Below are 12,724 nucleotides of genomic sequence, written 5' to 3' on the forward strand. Positions count from 1 at the left end.
TAGGTAGCTAGATACAGTGGTACCTCAGGTTACATACACTTCAGGTTACAGACTCCGCTAACCCAGAAATAGTACCTCAGGTTAAGAACTTTGCTTCAGGATGAGAAGAGAAATCGTGTGGCGGCAGCGGGAGGCCCCATTAGCTAAAGTGGTGCTTCAGGCTAAGAACTGTTTCAGGTTAAGTGCGGACCTCTGGAACAAATTAAGTACGTAACCAGAGGTACCACTGTACAGATACACACACACACACACACACAGGCTAAATTAAAAAGCAAACTTTATTAGGCCAATAGTGCTGCTTTACATCTCTGAAATCAATTTAGACATGCCTGCTTGTGCGCTGCAATGACTTAAGACATTTTCTGAACAGGTGGTGGTGTCCACATTGGTTGCCTAAAGCAGTGGGAAGATTAAAATACCTTTAAAGTTACTATCCCTGCTCCTGAGACGGAGAACACCCACCCACGGTCACACCTTGCTGTGTAAAAGTCAGAGCCAAGAAAATTAATAATGAACCTTGAAAAGCACATAAAAGGCTTTAAGGAATGGACACCCATGGAAGACCTCAAGCAAGCCATAGTGTCTATGTTGGAAACCCATGCTTCAAAAGATGATTATTAATTTAGTATATGGGTACGTGTTATGAAAGCTAAGACATTTGTAATTTATAGCAATTAGTTGATAATACTGTCAACAGTGGAACCATGCTGAAAGGTTCTCAGACCATTTCCTCTCCAGCATCAAGCTAAGGGTTAAAAAGAAAAAAGAAAGCTCCATACATTTACAGCAGCTGTTCACTGTGCTGATTAGCTTTGTGATGTTGTGAACTGACCAATCCACACAGCCCCCTTTGCTGCACCTTTTTCAAGAAGTTGCATACTGTAGGAAACATTTACTGTACTTCATTTTGTGTTTTAGAATGTTTGTATTTGGGTTGTATAAGTACATGTTAAAAGAGTGAAATATTTGAACTTAAGACCACACCCCTTTGCAAAACTCTCAAATCACGATTCAACAAAGCAACAAATAACAAATGCAATTAAAACAATTATTTCAGTCTTGAGAAATTGTAAAATATTTTAGTTTACAAATAAAGCAGTTGGACACACTGACACAGAGTAGGATGAACTATGGTTTCTGGCATGTTCACAGCCTATCTTAAAACATGATATCCTGATATCCTGACCAGAAAGGTTTCTTTTTAAGAATCACTACTGGAAGTTAATGATGCCTAAAAGTGGATAGCAACTGTGTAAGATATTATCCAGTTTTTTAAAAAAATGCAACCTAAGCAAAAAATAATTCAAAGCAATGGGCTGGATCCAGACTCCTATGGAAAGCAACAATATCCAGACGAGGCTCCCATTGGAAAAAGGAGGAGGTGGGTTTCATTAATTAATCTCCCACACTCTTGAACAGAGTTCCTTGCCACTCCAGGGCATATTTTTGGCAGGCAGAGCAGGGGAGGGAGAAAAGGCCAGAATTGACAACGCTGCTTCCAGCAGAGTGCCGTGTGCTCAATATTTTTAGGTGGAAATATTGATGGGCCCAAATTTGCAAAAATGGCAATTAACTATCTGTAAAGTACATCTGAGCATTCACACTCATGACAAATATTTAATGCACAATAGTCTACCCCAAAGATGAGTAGTAAAGGTTTCATCCAGGTGCTGAGAGAGTCCGGAGAGCTTCTCACCCCCGTAATTTCCTCCCTTTTTATGTCTCCCAACCTTGCTCCAGAAGGCTAGAGGATCCTCTGGAACAACATGGGAAGAATGAGAGAGCAGTGGGAATAAGGGAATTTGCCCAAATCACCTTTGACCTCCCACTCATGCAAGCATCTACTGCATCAAAAGTGTCTTTTATTGGCAGAGGGACAGAGTTTGATACAATCCTGTATTTTATTTTTTAAGAAACTAGGCACACATTGGCTTAGATTTTAGAGGCCCCATGAAAGGACTACCACTTGGGATGCTCCAGCCAATGGAAAGGGGGATGGAGGCAGTTTTTGCTAGTTGACCGTTCTGTCTCTTTCAAATTTACTGCAGGAAGCAGGGGGACAATATGGGAGAAGTCACCCATCTTCGGCCAGTGGGAGACTCTGCTGGATTGGAGTACCTTCCGTGCACAAAACAAGTCCTGTGCACAGATAATAAACAACTTGGGAACCAATGAGAAAAACAAAAATTTAGAAGTGCCCCTGGAGTCATTTTATCTAAAACTAACAATGGCCTTCTGTACTGAGAAACTGGGGTCAAGGGAATTATCATGGGAAGAGTGAGTATATATGCTGCAAGTCTGCTCCTGGTCCCTTTATCCACAGTAAGTGTTATGTCTACACCAGGTCGAGTAGACAAAGCAGTTTTCTAGCTTATCATGTACTTCACGCTAAGAGATACACAGCTGTGCCTTCCAAGCAGGATAACTTTTGATTGCCCTAGTTCACTGACAGCACATCTACATCTATCTCAGGGATACGTGGCATAGCTCAAGCAGCAGAGAGTAATTTCCCTGGAGCCAATAAAAATGTTTCTTTTCTATTATGGAAAAAAACTTTCTCCCCACAGAAAGTTTCAAAGTCACATAACAACAGAGTTAGTTATAAGAAAGAGAAATTGGGGCTTTTATTTATTTAAAATATGAGTTGGGCAAAATAAATTTCCTTGCGAAAACATTAATTTCTCAGAAACACTACTCGTCTTTTGTTTTCAAAGGACATTCACAACCCAAGGCTTTGGTGAGTCACAAGTGTTTTGTCAAACATCAGCATAAGAATGCCTGGACTGGAAACCAAGAATTGCTGATATATCTATGATATATCAATGGGCTGGTTCACACCAGATTTATTTTTTCCATGTGAGTGCTCCAGGCTGTCACCACCACCATGTTCATATGGACAAATAATGTGTAAAAATAACCAATCATACAGTCAGCAGCATTAAACCTAATGTGATTTCCGCCCCCCACGGCTATACAATAAGACTGTAACTGTGGTTGCTTTTATACATTGTTTGTCTTCATAAATATGCACTCAAGAATGATCATGATAACTCACGCAGCTAAAAATGTATTTTGTGAACCAGCCCTAAGATTCTTTGCGGTATAGAAGAATGCACTTATGAAGACATGGAATAAAAATCCATCAGTTACTCTAAAGGAGAAATCAGTACAAATAAAATTAATTCTTTAAGGACAAAAAGTCCTTTGGTTTCAACCCCCGATATAATCACTCTGCTATTAAGGCCTCAGATTTCTATGGGGCACAATAAATGATCAGCAGTGTGAGACACGCAATGTGAAATAACTCAAATATCGTAGCTGCCTGAAATAAACTGGAAATAAAGGGAACTGTGTAATTGCTTTCAAAATATTACAAGGATAATTATATATTATAGTCAGATTTTCTAGGCATTTCAATAGAATCAGCAGGAACAGAATTTATACCAACTGCAAGGCCAGAACGCCTTGATGAAAGCTCAGAAGCAGGGATATAGCGCAATTCTTTGCGAGGAAGTTTTACTGGGGTTACTCCTTGAAGCTGTGTCATAGTCTCTCTCGCCTGAAAAGGACAACACACTTGTGGGTGAGATTTTGCAGGCTGGTGTACTTTTCCTGCTTGCTCTTCGTGACTGTTGGATGTGTTGGGTCCCAGTTCTGCAGCTTCCTCTTCAAATCTGTATGAATTCTGTTGTGCTCCTAAATCACCCCTTGGGGAGTTTATTTCTTTTAACTTCCCTGTTGGTGTGGATGTCCGTTTGAATTCTTCTGACAAGGTAATTACTTCTTCTCGATTCAGTATCCCATCACTGGAACAATTACCTAAAAAGAAATATTTTTTAAAAATGCAGTTGGCTTGAATGCTTTGAGGGAACTATTATGGTTTGTTCTGTTTTGTAATGTTATGAATCTAACTTGGTTCAACTGTTTGCTGTTATTACTGCTATGTACTGAAGTTCTCACCCTGGGCCAGCAGGGGGATACTGTAGATAGTTTTCACTCAGGTCCAAGTCAGTTATTTTAGGCGGGAAACCCTGGGTTGTTGTTGCTACAATGTTGACAGCCGGCTGCCTATAAAAGCAGGCAGGCTGAGCTGTTTGCTGTTCAGTTCTGTTCCAGCTTACAAAATAAAGAGCTGCTTTGGAGAAATCGCTGTGTTGTTTGCCATGTCTACCCACTATTCAACAATTACAGTATCCCCTGAGGGTGTTAATTAATAAATGAAAAACACTGCTAGCTAAAAAAATAAAAAGAGTAAAATATACTGAGTTCCCTAGTTACCTTGCTGGAAAACAGAAGGGCTCGCTGCATTCATGGAAGAAAGTGTAGTTTAGCAGGGGCTCCTGCTGGAGGAAACGGCTAGGAAATTATTTTTGCCCATTTCCCCTGCAGCCCCCAACACCACCTCTCAAGCTGTTGCAGAAGGCTCCCTCCCAATAGTGGGAAAATCAGGGAGCATGGGGAAAATCATTGAAAATTGTCTTCCCTCATCTCCATTTCTGAGTACGAACTTAATGATCCAAGTCAGCAAAAGTTAAAGGGGTAAAATGTTTTTTTTATGCATCTAAAAGCTACTAAGAAAATTAAAGAGACCTGAAATCTAAAATATCCTCTATACTGATAATTGTAAAATAAATCCTACTTCATTGTGATTAATAGGAGTTCTGCTACCAAGCTGAGTAAGAGTTACATTGCAGCTATGTATGTTTTAGAATTACAATACTTCTCATATTTACTTTGTGTCAGAGGATGGTGTACTGATTCTGCAACCAGTTCCTTTAATTTCTTCTTTAATTCACGGCTAGTTTTCTTATAGAAGAACAAGTCTCTTTCCAGTTGTTGGACTTTAGTTTCATACGTCTTAAAAGTTTCTGCAATACTCTCCCCATCTTCTTCTAGAAAGACAGAACTAAGTTTAGATTCAAAATTCATTATAGCATGAACAGAGTTCCAGATAGTGTATGCTGCATCTCATTTGTAATTTGTCTCAAAGTGTAAATGTTAAGCGCTACAATATGTTTAAATGTATAAATCTAGGAATCATGTTTAGTAGAAGTGCAGCAGAAATATAGGTACTGTTCTTACAAATGAAAACAGATTAGCAGTGGGGGGAGGGAAGGAGAGATGGGGGAAAGAAAAATAATTGAAGCTGTAAGGATGAGAGAGAAAAAATGATAATCATAATACTAATACTTCAGCTCAAAGGAAGATAATCATTAACAAGTTTAAGATGTGACTTATTTGAGTAGTGGAGGGGAAATATTAAGCAAATCTGAACATTTGCATTCTTATAGATTAGGTATAGGGAACCCAGACAAGTTTACTTTCAATACTTCTGCTTGTTACAATTATGTTTTGTATCTTAAAATAAAGTCCAATGCCTGGTGGGCCAGGCATTGTCTGGCTGCCTAAATCTGGGTTGGAATTTGTGTGGATGAGGATAAGATTCTTGGACATTATATCCTTGGATTGCAATAGAGTGAAATGAAGTTTGTAATTTCATACGACTGTAAAATATACAAATATTCCATGTCATATGAACATTTCTGATGGAATTACACTTTTAGTAGTGACCAGATATAATTTCAAAATTAGGAACAGTAGAAGAATCCTGTTGGATAAGACTGACATCCTGCTTCCCACGATTATTATTAACCAGATGCGATTATTATTAACCAGGTGTTACTTCAAAGTTGTCAAAGCCAAAATACCTTTGCAATGAAGCAATATTAACTGCATCTTTTGCTCGTGTTCTTTCTGCTGGAGGGTCAGCCGCCTGTCACACTGAAGCATGAGATGCTCAAGGGCCGATTCAAGTTCTCTTACTATGTTCTCTTTTTCCGTTACCCTCATTCCCATTTCTTCTGCCTGCAGTTGCAATCTGCGTTCAGTCTCACGGAGACCCACAACCTAAAAAAGAAACAGCCATTCCTTTTTCCAAATCAAAGCATGCCTGGCCATGGAAATCAGGCAACCACACTTCAAAAAAATAATGAAATATGGAGGTCATATTTGTAATGAGTCCAAGTATGAAATAATATGATGGAAAGCTAATACATTACTGTACATCTTTCACCGTTTATATAGTCTCACTAATAAGATATTCTGAGTCCCATACTTCAACTTGAGTTGAAAGTCAATTGAATCATCCAATCCAAATGTCCCAGGAAACATATAATTTATTAACTCCATCATAGATTCCACAACTGTCAAACTTCCAAAAAGAAAAACAAACAGAAACAAAACATACTGGGCTTTATCTATGGCTACGCTACATGTATGTATCAAGAGGACAATATACAGTTAGTGATTCTCAGAGTGGACCTGGTTAAGTTAATAGATTTAAATGTGTGAACTCTGAGTAGGGACGCAGGTGGCGCTGTGGTCTAAACCACTGAGCCTAGGGCTTGCCAATCAGAAGGTCAGCGGTTTGAATCCCCGCAACAGGGTGAGCTTACCGTTGCTTGGTCCTTGCTCCTGCCAACCTAGCAGTTCGAAAGCACGTCAAAGTGCAAGTAGATAAATAGGTACCGCTCCAGCGGGAAGGTAAACAGCGTTTCCGTGCGCTGCTCTGGTTTCGCCAGAAGCGGCTTAGTCATGCTGGCCACATGACCCGGAAAAATTGTCTGTGGACAAACATTGGCTCCCTTGGCCAGTAAAGTGAGATGAGCGCCGCAACCCCAGAGTTGTTCGCGACTGGACTTAACTGTCAGGGGTCCTTTACCTTTACCTTACTCTGAGTATGACACAATGGATATCACTCATAGTTTGCAAGGTAATCTTTTATGATGGCGTGGGGAACCTTTTCTTCTCTCAAAGGCTACATTGCCTCAGAGATAATCTGTTATGGGCCATAGTTGGTGGTGGGTAGGGCCAGAGTTCACCGTGGCATTTCTTTTTTCTGACATCCCTATTTCTCACCCTCGCTCACAGTGGGCTGCCAGGACAGGGCAACATCACTTGCCTGAGCTTTTACCTGATCGCTTGCAGAGGTCTTTCCCTTTTCCCCCTTCCACCTCAATTGCTTTCTCACTACCACACTTTTCTTCTTCTGGGTTCCTACCAACCAGCCCATGAAAAGATCAGGGCTTCACGTCCCTACCCTTGCTTCAGAATATACAGTGTGTATGAAATACACCCTATTCAGAATTAAATATCTTCACAACTATCACTAATTAGCAAAATAAAGTTCTCCATGAAGCCATTTTATGCCAACAGAAAGCATGTTCAGAATTTGCTCTGTTATAAATTGTTCAAATAACAAACCTTATTAAAATACTTTAAAAGAATGGCTCTCAGCTCCGTAGCAGACAAGGAAACCAACTTTCCCATCACATTGGCCTCACTCTGTGTGAGGATTTGAGATGAGGCTCTGATGGAGTCCTGATGATTCTGGATACTTTCATTCTTGTAAGCGATGGCAGCTTCTAAGGTTTCAATCCCTTCTTCAAGCTGAAATAAAACATGTTCCTCCTGGCAAGAGAGCAGAGATTATCCCACTGTACTTTAATTCCCAAAAGTGTATTTACATGATTAGCTTTTCTTAAGTGCCTTTTATTGGTAAAGTGTTCTTATTCTGTTGTTTGCAACAGAATCTGGTATCTGGCTACTTGGTCATATACAGTGGTACCTCGGGTTAAGTACTTAAATCGTTCCAGAGGTCCGTACTTAACCTGAAACTGTTCTTAACCTGAAGCACCACTTTAGCCAATGGGGCCTCCTGCTGCTGCCCAAAAGGCTCAAAAGGCAATGGCCGGACTGTTGGGACTCACAAAGACAAGAGCCAAAAGATACCCAGAAACAACTTTCCCTGCCTCTACACTGTGGTGGTGGCAGTACTACCAGGCAGGGTTGCTGAAGTGTAGGTGGGGGATCTTTTGCAATATAACGAAAAATCCTTCACATGATTGGCAGCGTGGAGTAAGATTTCTCATACTGCCAACCTGTGGTCAAAAGCCCCCAAATTATTTACATGTAGGAAAATCAGCCCACAGATACAAGTGGCAATAGTATCCATTCCTCATGTATCCATTCAATGTCAGACTTCTAAAATTGTGCTATTAAAGTACATCCTGGTGCTCTGAATGCCTCCTGAGAATCAAGTCTCATTGAGTTGAATGACCTTACTACAATGTATGTAAGCACTGAATTCAGTGTTATTTAGATATGTATCCTCACAATTATTTTTTAACTGTGTTTTGAAAAACTCTGGGGTTCATTTCTATTTTAGTATTCCCAAACACTAGCTCTTTAGCTACCATTAATATAAGAGAGTCATTCCGATTGGTTGATAATTGTGCTTAACTGAATGGAAAAGTTTACTTACTTCTGGTGACAACACTCGGCCGTTCTTCAGTTTCTCATCCACACTATTCCTTCTGTTCAACAGCTGATCCCTTTCCTTTTGTAGAGCCTGGATCTCTCCCATAATCTTTTCTTGCTCATCAGTGCTGCTGCTCTGAAGCTGCATATTTTTGTCACACAACTCCTGATTCAGCATACTCAGACGAGTCGATAGTCTTAAGCTGTCTTTATTGAGGGCCTATAAAGCCACAATTGAAAACAAAATCTATTTTAGGATAACCCCTCCCCGAAATAGAACATAATAGCCACTTCATTAGAGAGCGTTTGATTACAAAACAATACAATGAATAGGGTCTATATCATGCCCGTGGAAACTCTGCACTTGCCGAAGTTTTAGCAACTGACACACAAATCCTTCCAAAGTTCACTGACGGTATAGGGTTGGATCCAGAGCTAACTGAATGTAACAGGGCTGGATTCCCATGGCTTCCCAAGGTCAGGGGACTGTGCTGGATGGGGCTGAGGGAGCGATCCCAGCGAGCTGAGCTCCTGCTTGTGGAAGCTGCCTCTGCTCCATTTTCAGAGTTCTTCCTTCCCTTCAACTTGTGTTGCAGCACTCCCTAATCAGAAGGGGCCTGAGATTTGAGTTACATTAAGGGTTTCTTAGAAAGCCATCACCTACTGAAATGAGAGCACACCAGGGAAGAGAGGGAGGAAAGCAGGCAGGCAGGCAGGCAGACTTCCTCAGCTGGCTGTCCGGTGACAGATCCAGGGGGAAACTTCTGCAGGACTCTCTTTTGATTGCAAATAAAAAGAGGTGTCCACATAAAGAGAGATGTGTGTGTGCATTGGTAAAGAAATACCTGTACACTTGCCCAGTTTGGGGAAAAAAATGGTAATGGAGGGTGTGTATGTACTAAGGGACGCGGGTGGTGCTGTGGTGGTGCTAGCCTCAGCGCCTAGGGCTTGCCGATCGTAAGGTCGGCGGTTCGAATCCCCGTGGCAGGGTGCGCTCCCGCTGTTCGGTCCCAGCGCCTGCCAACCTAGCAGTTCGAAAGCACTCTCGGGTGCAACTAGATAAATAGGGACCGCTTACTAGCGGGAAGGTAAACGGCGTTCCGTGTGCGGCTCTGGCTCGCCAGAGCAGCGATGTCATGCTGGCCACGTGACCCGGAAGTGTCTTCGGACAGCGCTGGCCCTTGGCCTCTTTGAGTGAGATGGGCGCACAACCCTAGAGTCTGTCAAGACTGGCCCGTACAGGCAGGGGTACCTTTACCTTTACCTTTATGTACTAAGCACATGCATCCCCATCAAAAAGTGCCCACTTGTGTGGATATGTGGTTTAGGAATTAGGCAGAAAATGTAAAATATCCTTGCACCAATGCACACATTGAAAACCGGATCTGAGCTCGCCATAATGTGAGATCTCACCCCGTATGGGCATAGCCCAAATTTACAAAAAAATGGTAGGGGAGAGTTATGTCTATTTTGCCTGAACCTCAACCTCTTGACCATAGCAGCAGAGTGCTAACTGCTTTCACTAACACCATGTAGGGCAGGCAACTCCAAACTCGGCCCTCCAGATGATTTGGGACTACAATTCCCATCATCCCTGACCACTAGTCCTGCTAGCTAAGGATGATGGGAGTTGTAGTCCCAAAAACATCTGGAGGGCTGAGGTTGGGGATGCCTGTAGGGGAATGGCAGGATGCTGCCAAGGGAAGAGGGGCTGGAGTCTGGGCCAGTGATCTGTGTGGAACTGTACCAGCCAGGAGGTAAGAGCTGGAGGCAGGGGAAGCTTCAGAGCCAAAGCCTGGCCAGGCAAGTGAAGTGGGTGCTTCACCATTGTCTCCTGCACTACTGTCTCCCAGAACCAGGAGAAAATTGAAGTGGGAAGAGCACAAGCAACTTCCACGCAGTCTTAGGCTGCATGCATGGCGCCCTTTGGAGAAAGATACATAAACTAATGGAGGGGAAGTGGCCTCTTGTTGCTGCAACTGCTCCATAGAGCGCAGACCTGGGAATAGCTGCCTACACACAAGACTGGTGCGCGTGAGCCATGGAAATGACTGTAAGTGGTCAGCTTTGACAATAAAGCGTTAGCTATCTGCCATGTGCATTTGTTTTGCTGGGGAGCATCCATGGCACCTCTTCAGTTAGACAGCAGCAAGCATTATTACAAAAAAAAGGCACCTGGCTGGATCTCAGTTTTTTAATTTCCAAATGGCTCTTCTCTTGTGTCAGCACTTCTTTCTTGGAAATGATAGCTTCTCTTCTCTTTAAATCTTCCTCCAAATTTTTTAACTCTTGCCGCTGATGCAAAACTTTCTCTAGCTCTTCATCCAGCCATTTCTTCTTCTCTTCTAATTTCTTTATCAAGGCAAGGAAGAAAACAGAGGAATATTGTATATGTTCATAAATATATTCTCAGATATATGGTCTTCAGCAAAGTCACTTTCCCCACATTAAAAAACAACAGCACAATCTCAGATTTCTTGGACGAGACCTAATATTGACATGTCTAGAAGGGGTGGAACTAAAACCAGACAGTTGTTTGGTTTCAGTTGACTAAGTACTGAACTGCCATCTAGATATTTAATTTAATGAAACAAACTGATAATCAATCAACTCTACACATTGGAAAACCTCAGTAAAAGGACAGTTTCATATGAAACCTTTGTATATAGATCAAATTACAAAAAAACCCCAAAACACTCAGTTGGATCCAGACTTACAGTAGGGACATTATGACCTTATGGAGTCTCTTTCTAGAGGGTCATTCCATGCCAAATCACCTGATTTTAATACTTGACCATGCTCTCACGACTCAGATTTTCTTCATTTTTTTATTATTTAATTTTTGGTGTGTGTGTAGATACCTATCAGATAACCTCAAGTTAATTTTTAAAGATTTTTTTGGTCCAAAATTGGGCACAGGATAATTTTTTGAAAATTTCAAAATTTCAATTTTTGCAGGATTTAGGCTAATGCAATTTCTGCCTCAGTTTAGAAAAAAAAACTTCCTGTTTCACTTATTTTTCAACCGACTGGACTTATTTTGGTATCAAAATAAAGCTAATTGTGGTCTCTTTCAAAATAAGGTAGAAAAATGGAAAAGGGTTACTGACCATTCAAAGGGGAATTTTTGTCATTTTATTCCTGGTAGGTTCAATAAGCTATAGTGCACAAACTACAACTAACACGCCTATCATACTTTTGTTGTAGAATGGGCTAACCATGTACTTGTTATGTTTTAAAAATAAGGAGGGTGTTTTTGTGGTTATAAAATAAATAGATTTTGAGGTAATTTTTTTACAATTTTTTAATACTTTTTTTGGATAGGTTTAAGGGCTCTTTGAGCCTGAAATAACTCACCCATTCGTGAGAATAGTTAAAATTGTACCCTATTATGTTGCAATGTCATCTGAAGTTATTTTAAAAATAAAGTTTTATTAATTATTTAATAAAAACAAAGCACCTCTCAGAGCCCTTGTTCATTTTTTGTGTGTAAAACACTTCTGCAATGATATGGTCAAAGCTATTTTGTTTCTCATACATGTAATATGGTCAATGATGCTGTTTTGACCACTGTATGCAATATGACCTTTCTGAATCAGCAAAAAAAAATATATGGATTCATTTGTTTTTGTACTTTAAAAACGTCTAGCAAGTTTCTTGTGAATGAAACGAAAGGATTTAGGCAGTAAGTGTCAGACTCGAGGCGTGGAATGACCCTAGAGCAGCAGGAGTGGCAACCGTAAAAGGCACCCTGTACTATATCCCCACCCTTTTCTGCTGAAAAGGTATATATGGATGACTCTGTGTTAACAGAGGAGGGGAGCAGAGAACATTGATGCAGGTTACTTTGTAAACATGCCCACCTGTACGTCCACACAGCACAAACAGCAACTTTTGTGTTAAGCAACATTATTGTCAGAAGGAATGCAAAGGAATGTACCGTATTTTTCGCCCCATAGGGCGCACCGGCTCATAGGGCGCACCTAGTTTTTTTGGGGGGGGAATAAATAATTCCCCCCCCCCCAGGTGCGGGGCTGGGGCTGGGGCGGGGGAAGACCGAGCTTCCCCCGACCCCAGCCCCCAGAACAGGCTGCTATCCGCAGCTCTCCCACGGCTTGTGGACAGCTTCCTGAAGCCTGGAGAGTGAGAGGGGTCGGTGTGCACCAACCCCCCTCGCTCTCCAGGCTTCAGCGAAAGCCTGCATTCGCCCCATAGGACGCACACACATTTCCCCTTCATTTTTGGAGGGGAAAAAGTGCGTCCTATAGGGCCAAAAATATGGTACCTTTGCAAAGTGTTATATATAAAAGTGCTCTGCAAAAAAAGAACCCTGTGTGTTTCAAGCCCTACATGTCAACATAGTCTCCATCTGTGTGGCTTGCAGGGTAGTGTACATGTTAAGAAT

The 12,724-nt window shown here is 41.4% G+C and overlaps 1 protein-coding gene and 1 long non-coding RNA gene across 8 annotated transcripts in view; one reads left to right on the top strand and one right to left on the bottom strand.

The window, feature by feature from the left end:
- Positions 1 to 260: 260 nt before the first annotated feature.
- Positions 261 to 12,724, bottom strand: part of KIF27 (kinesin family member 27) — a 30,730-nt gene continuing 18,266 nt past the window's right edge. For 4 of the 7 annotated variants that reach the window (XM_083403325.1, XM_083403322.1, XM_083403326.1 and 1 more), the window contains exons 13-18: positions 10,495 to 10,671; positions 8,324 to 8,539; positions 7,264 to 7,470; positions 5,709 to 5,907; positions 4,734 to 4,892; positions 261 to 3,819 (exon numbers count right to left, since the gene is read on the bottom strand). In XM_083403325.1, coding sequence (XP_083259451.1) covers positions 3,383 to 3,819; positions 4,734 to 4,892; positions 5,709 to 5,907; positions 7,264 to 7,470; positions 8,324 to 8,539; positions 10,495 to 10,671 — 1,395 coding nt within the window. In that variant the 3' untranslated portion in view covers positions 261 to 3,382. The remainder of the gene's footprint in view (positions 3,820 to 4,733; positions 4,893 to 5,708; positions 5,908 to 7,263; positions 7,471 to 8,323; positions 8,540 to 10,494; positions 10,672 to 12,724) is intronic. The other 3 variants (XM_083403327.1, XM_083403324.1, XM_083403328.1) reach the window with 1 other exon arrangement.
- The window catches only part of LOC310659793, a 37,220-nt gene continuing 28,466 nt past the window's right edge, over positions 3,971 to 12,724 (top strand). The window contains exon 1 of the long non-coding RNA XR_014503011.1: positions 3,971 to 4,190. This is a non-coding gene — a long non-coding RNA (uncharacterized lncRNA). The remainder of the gene's footprint in view (positions 4,191 to 12,724) is intronic.

This window comes from Podarcis tiliguerta (genome assembly GCF_965153285.1).
Source record: "Podarcis tiliguerta genome assembly, chromosome: 11".
Taxonomy (NCBI): domain Eukaryota; kingdom Metazoa; phylum Chordata; class Lepidosauria; order Squamata; family Lacertidae; genus Podarcis; species Podarcis tiliguerta.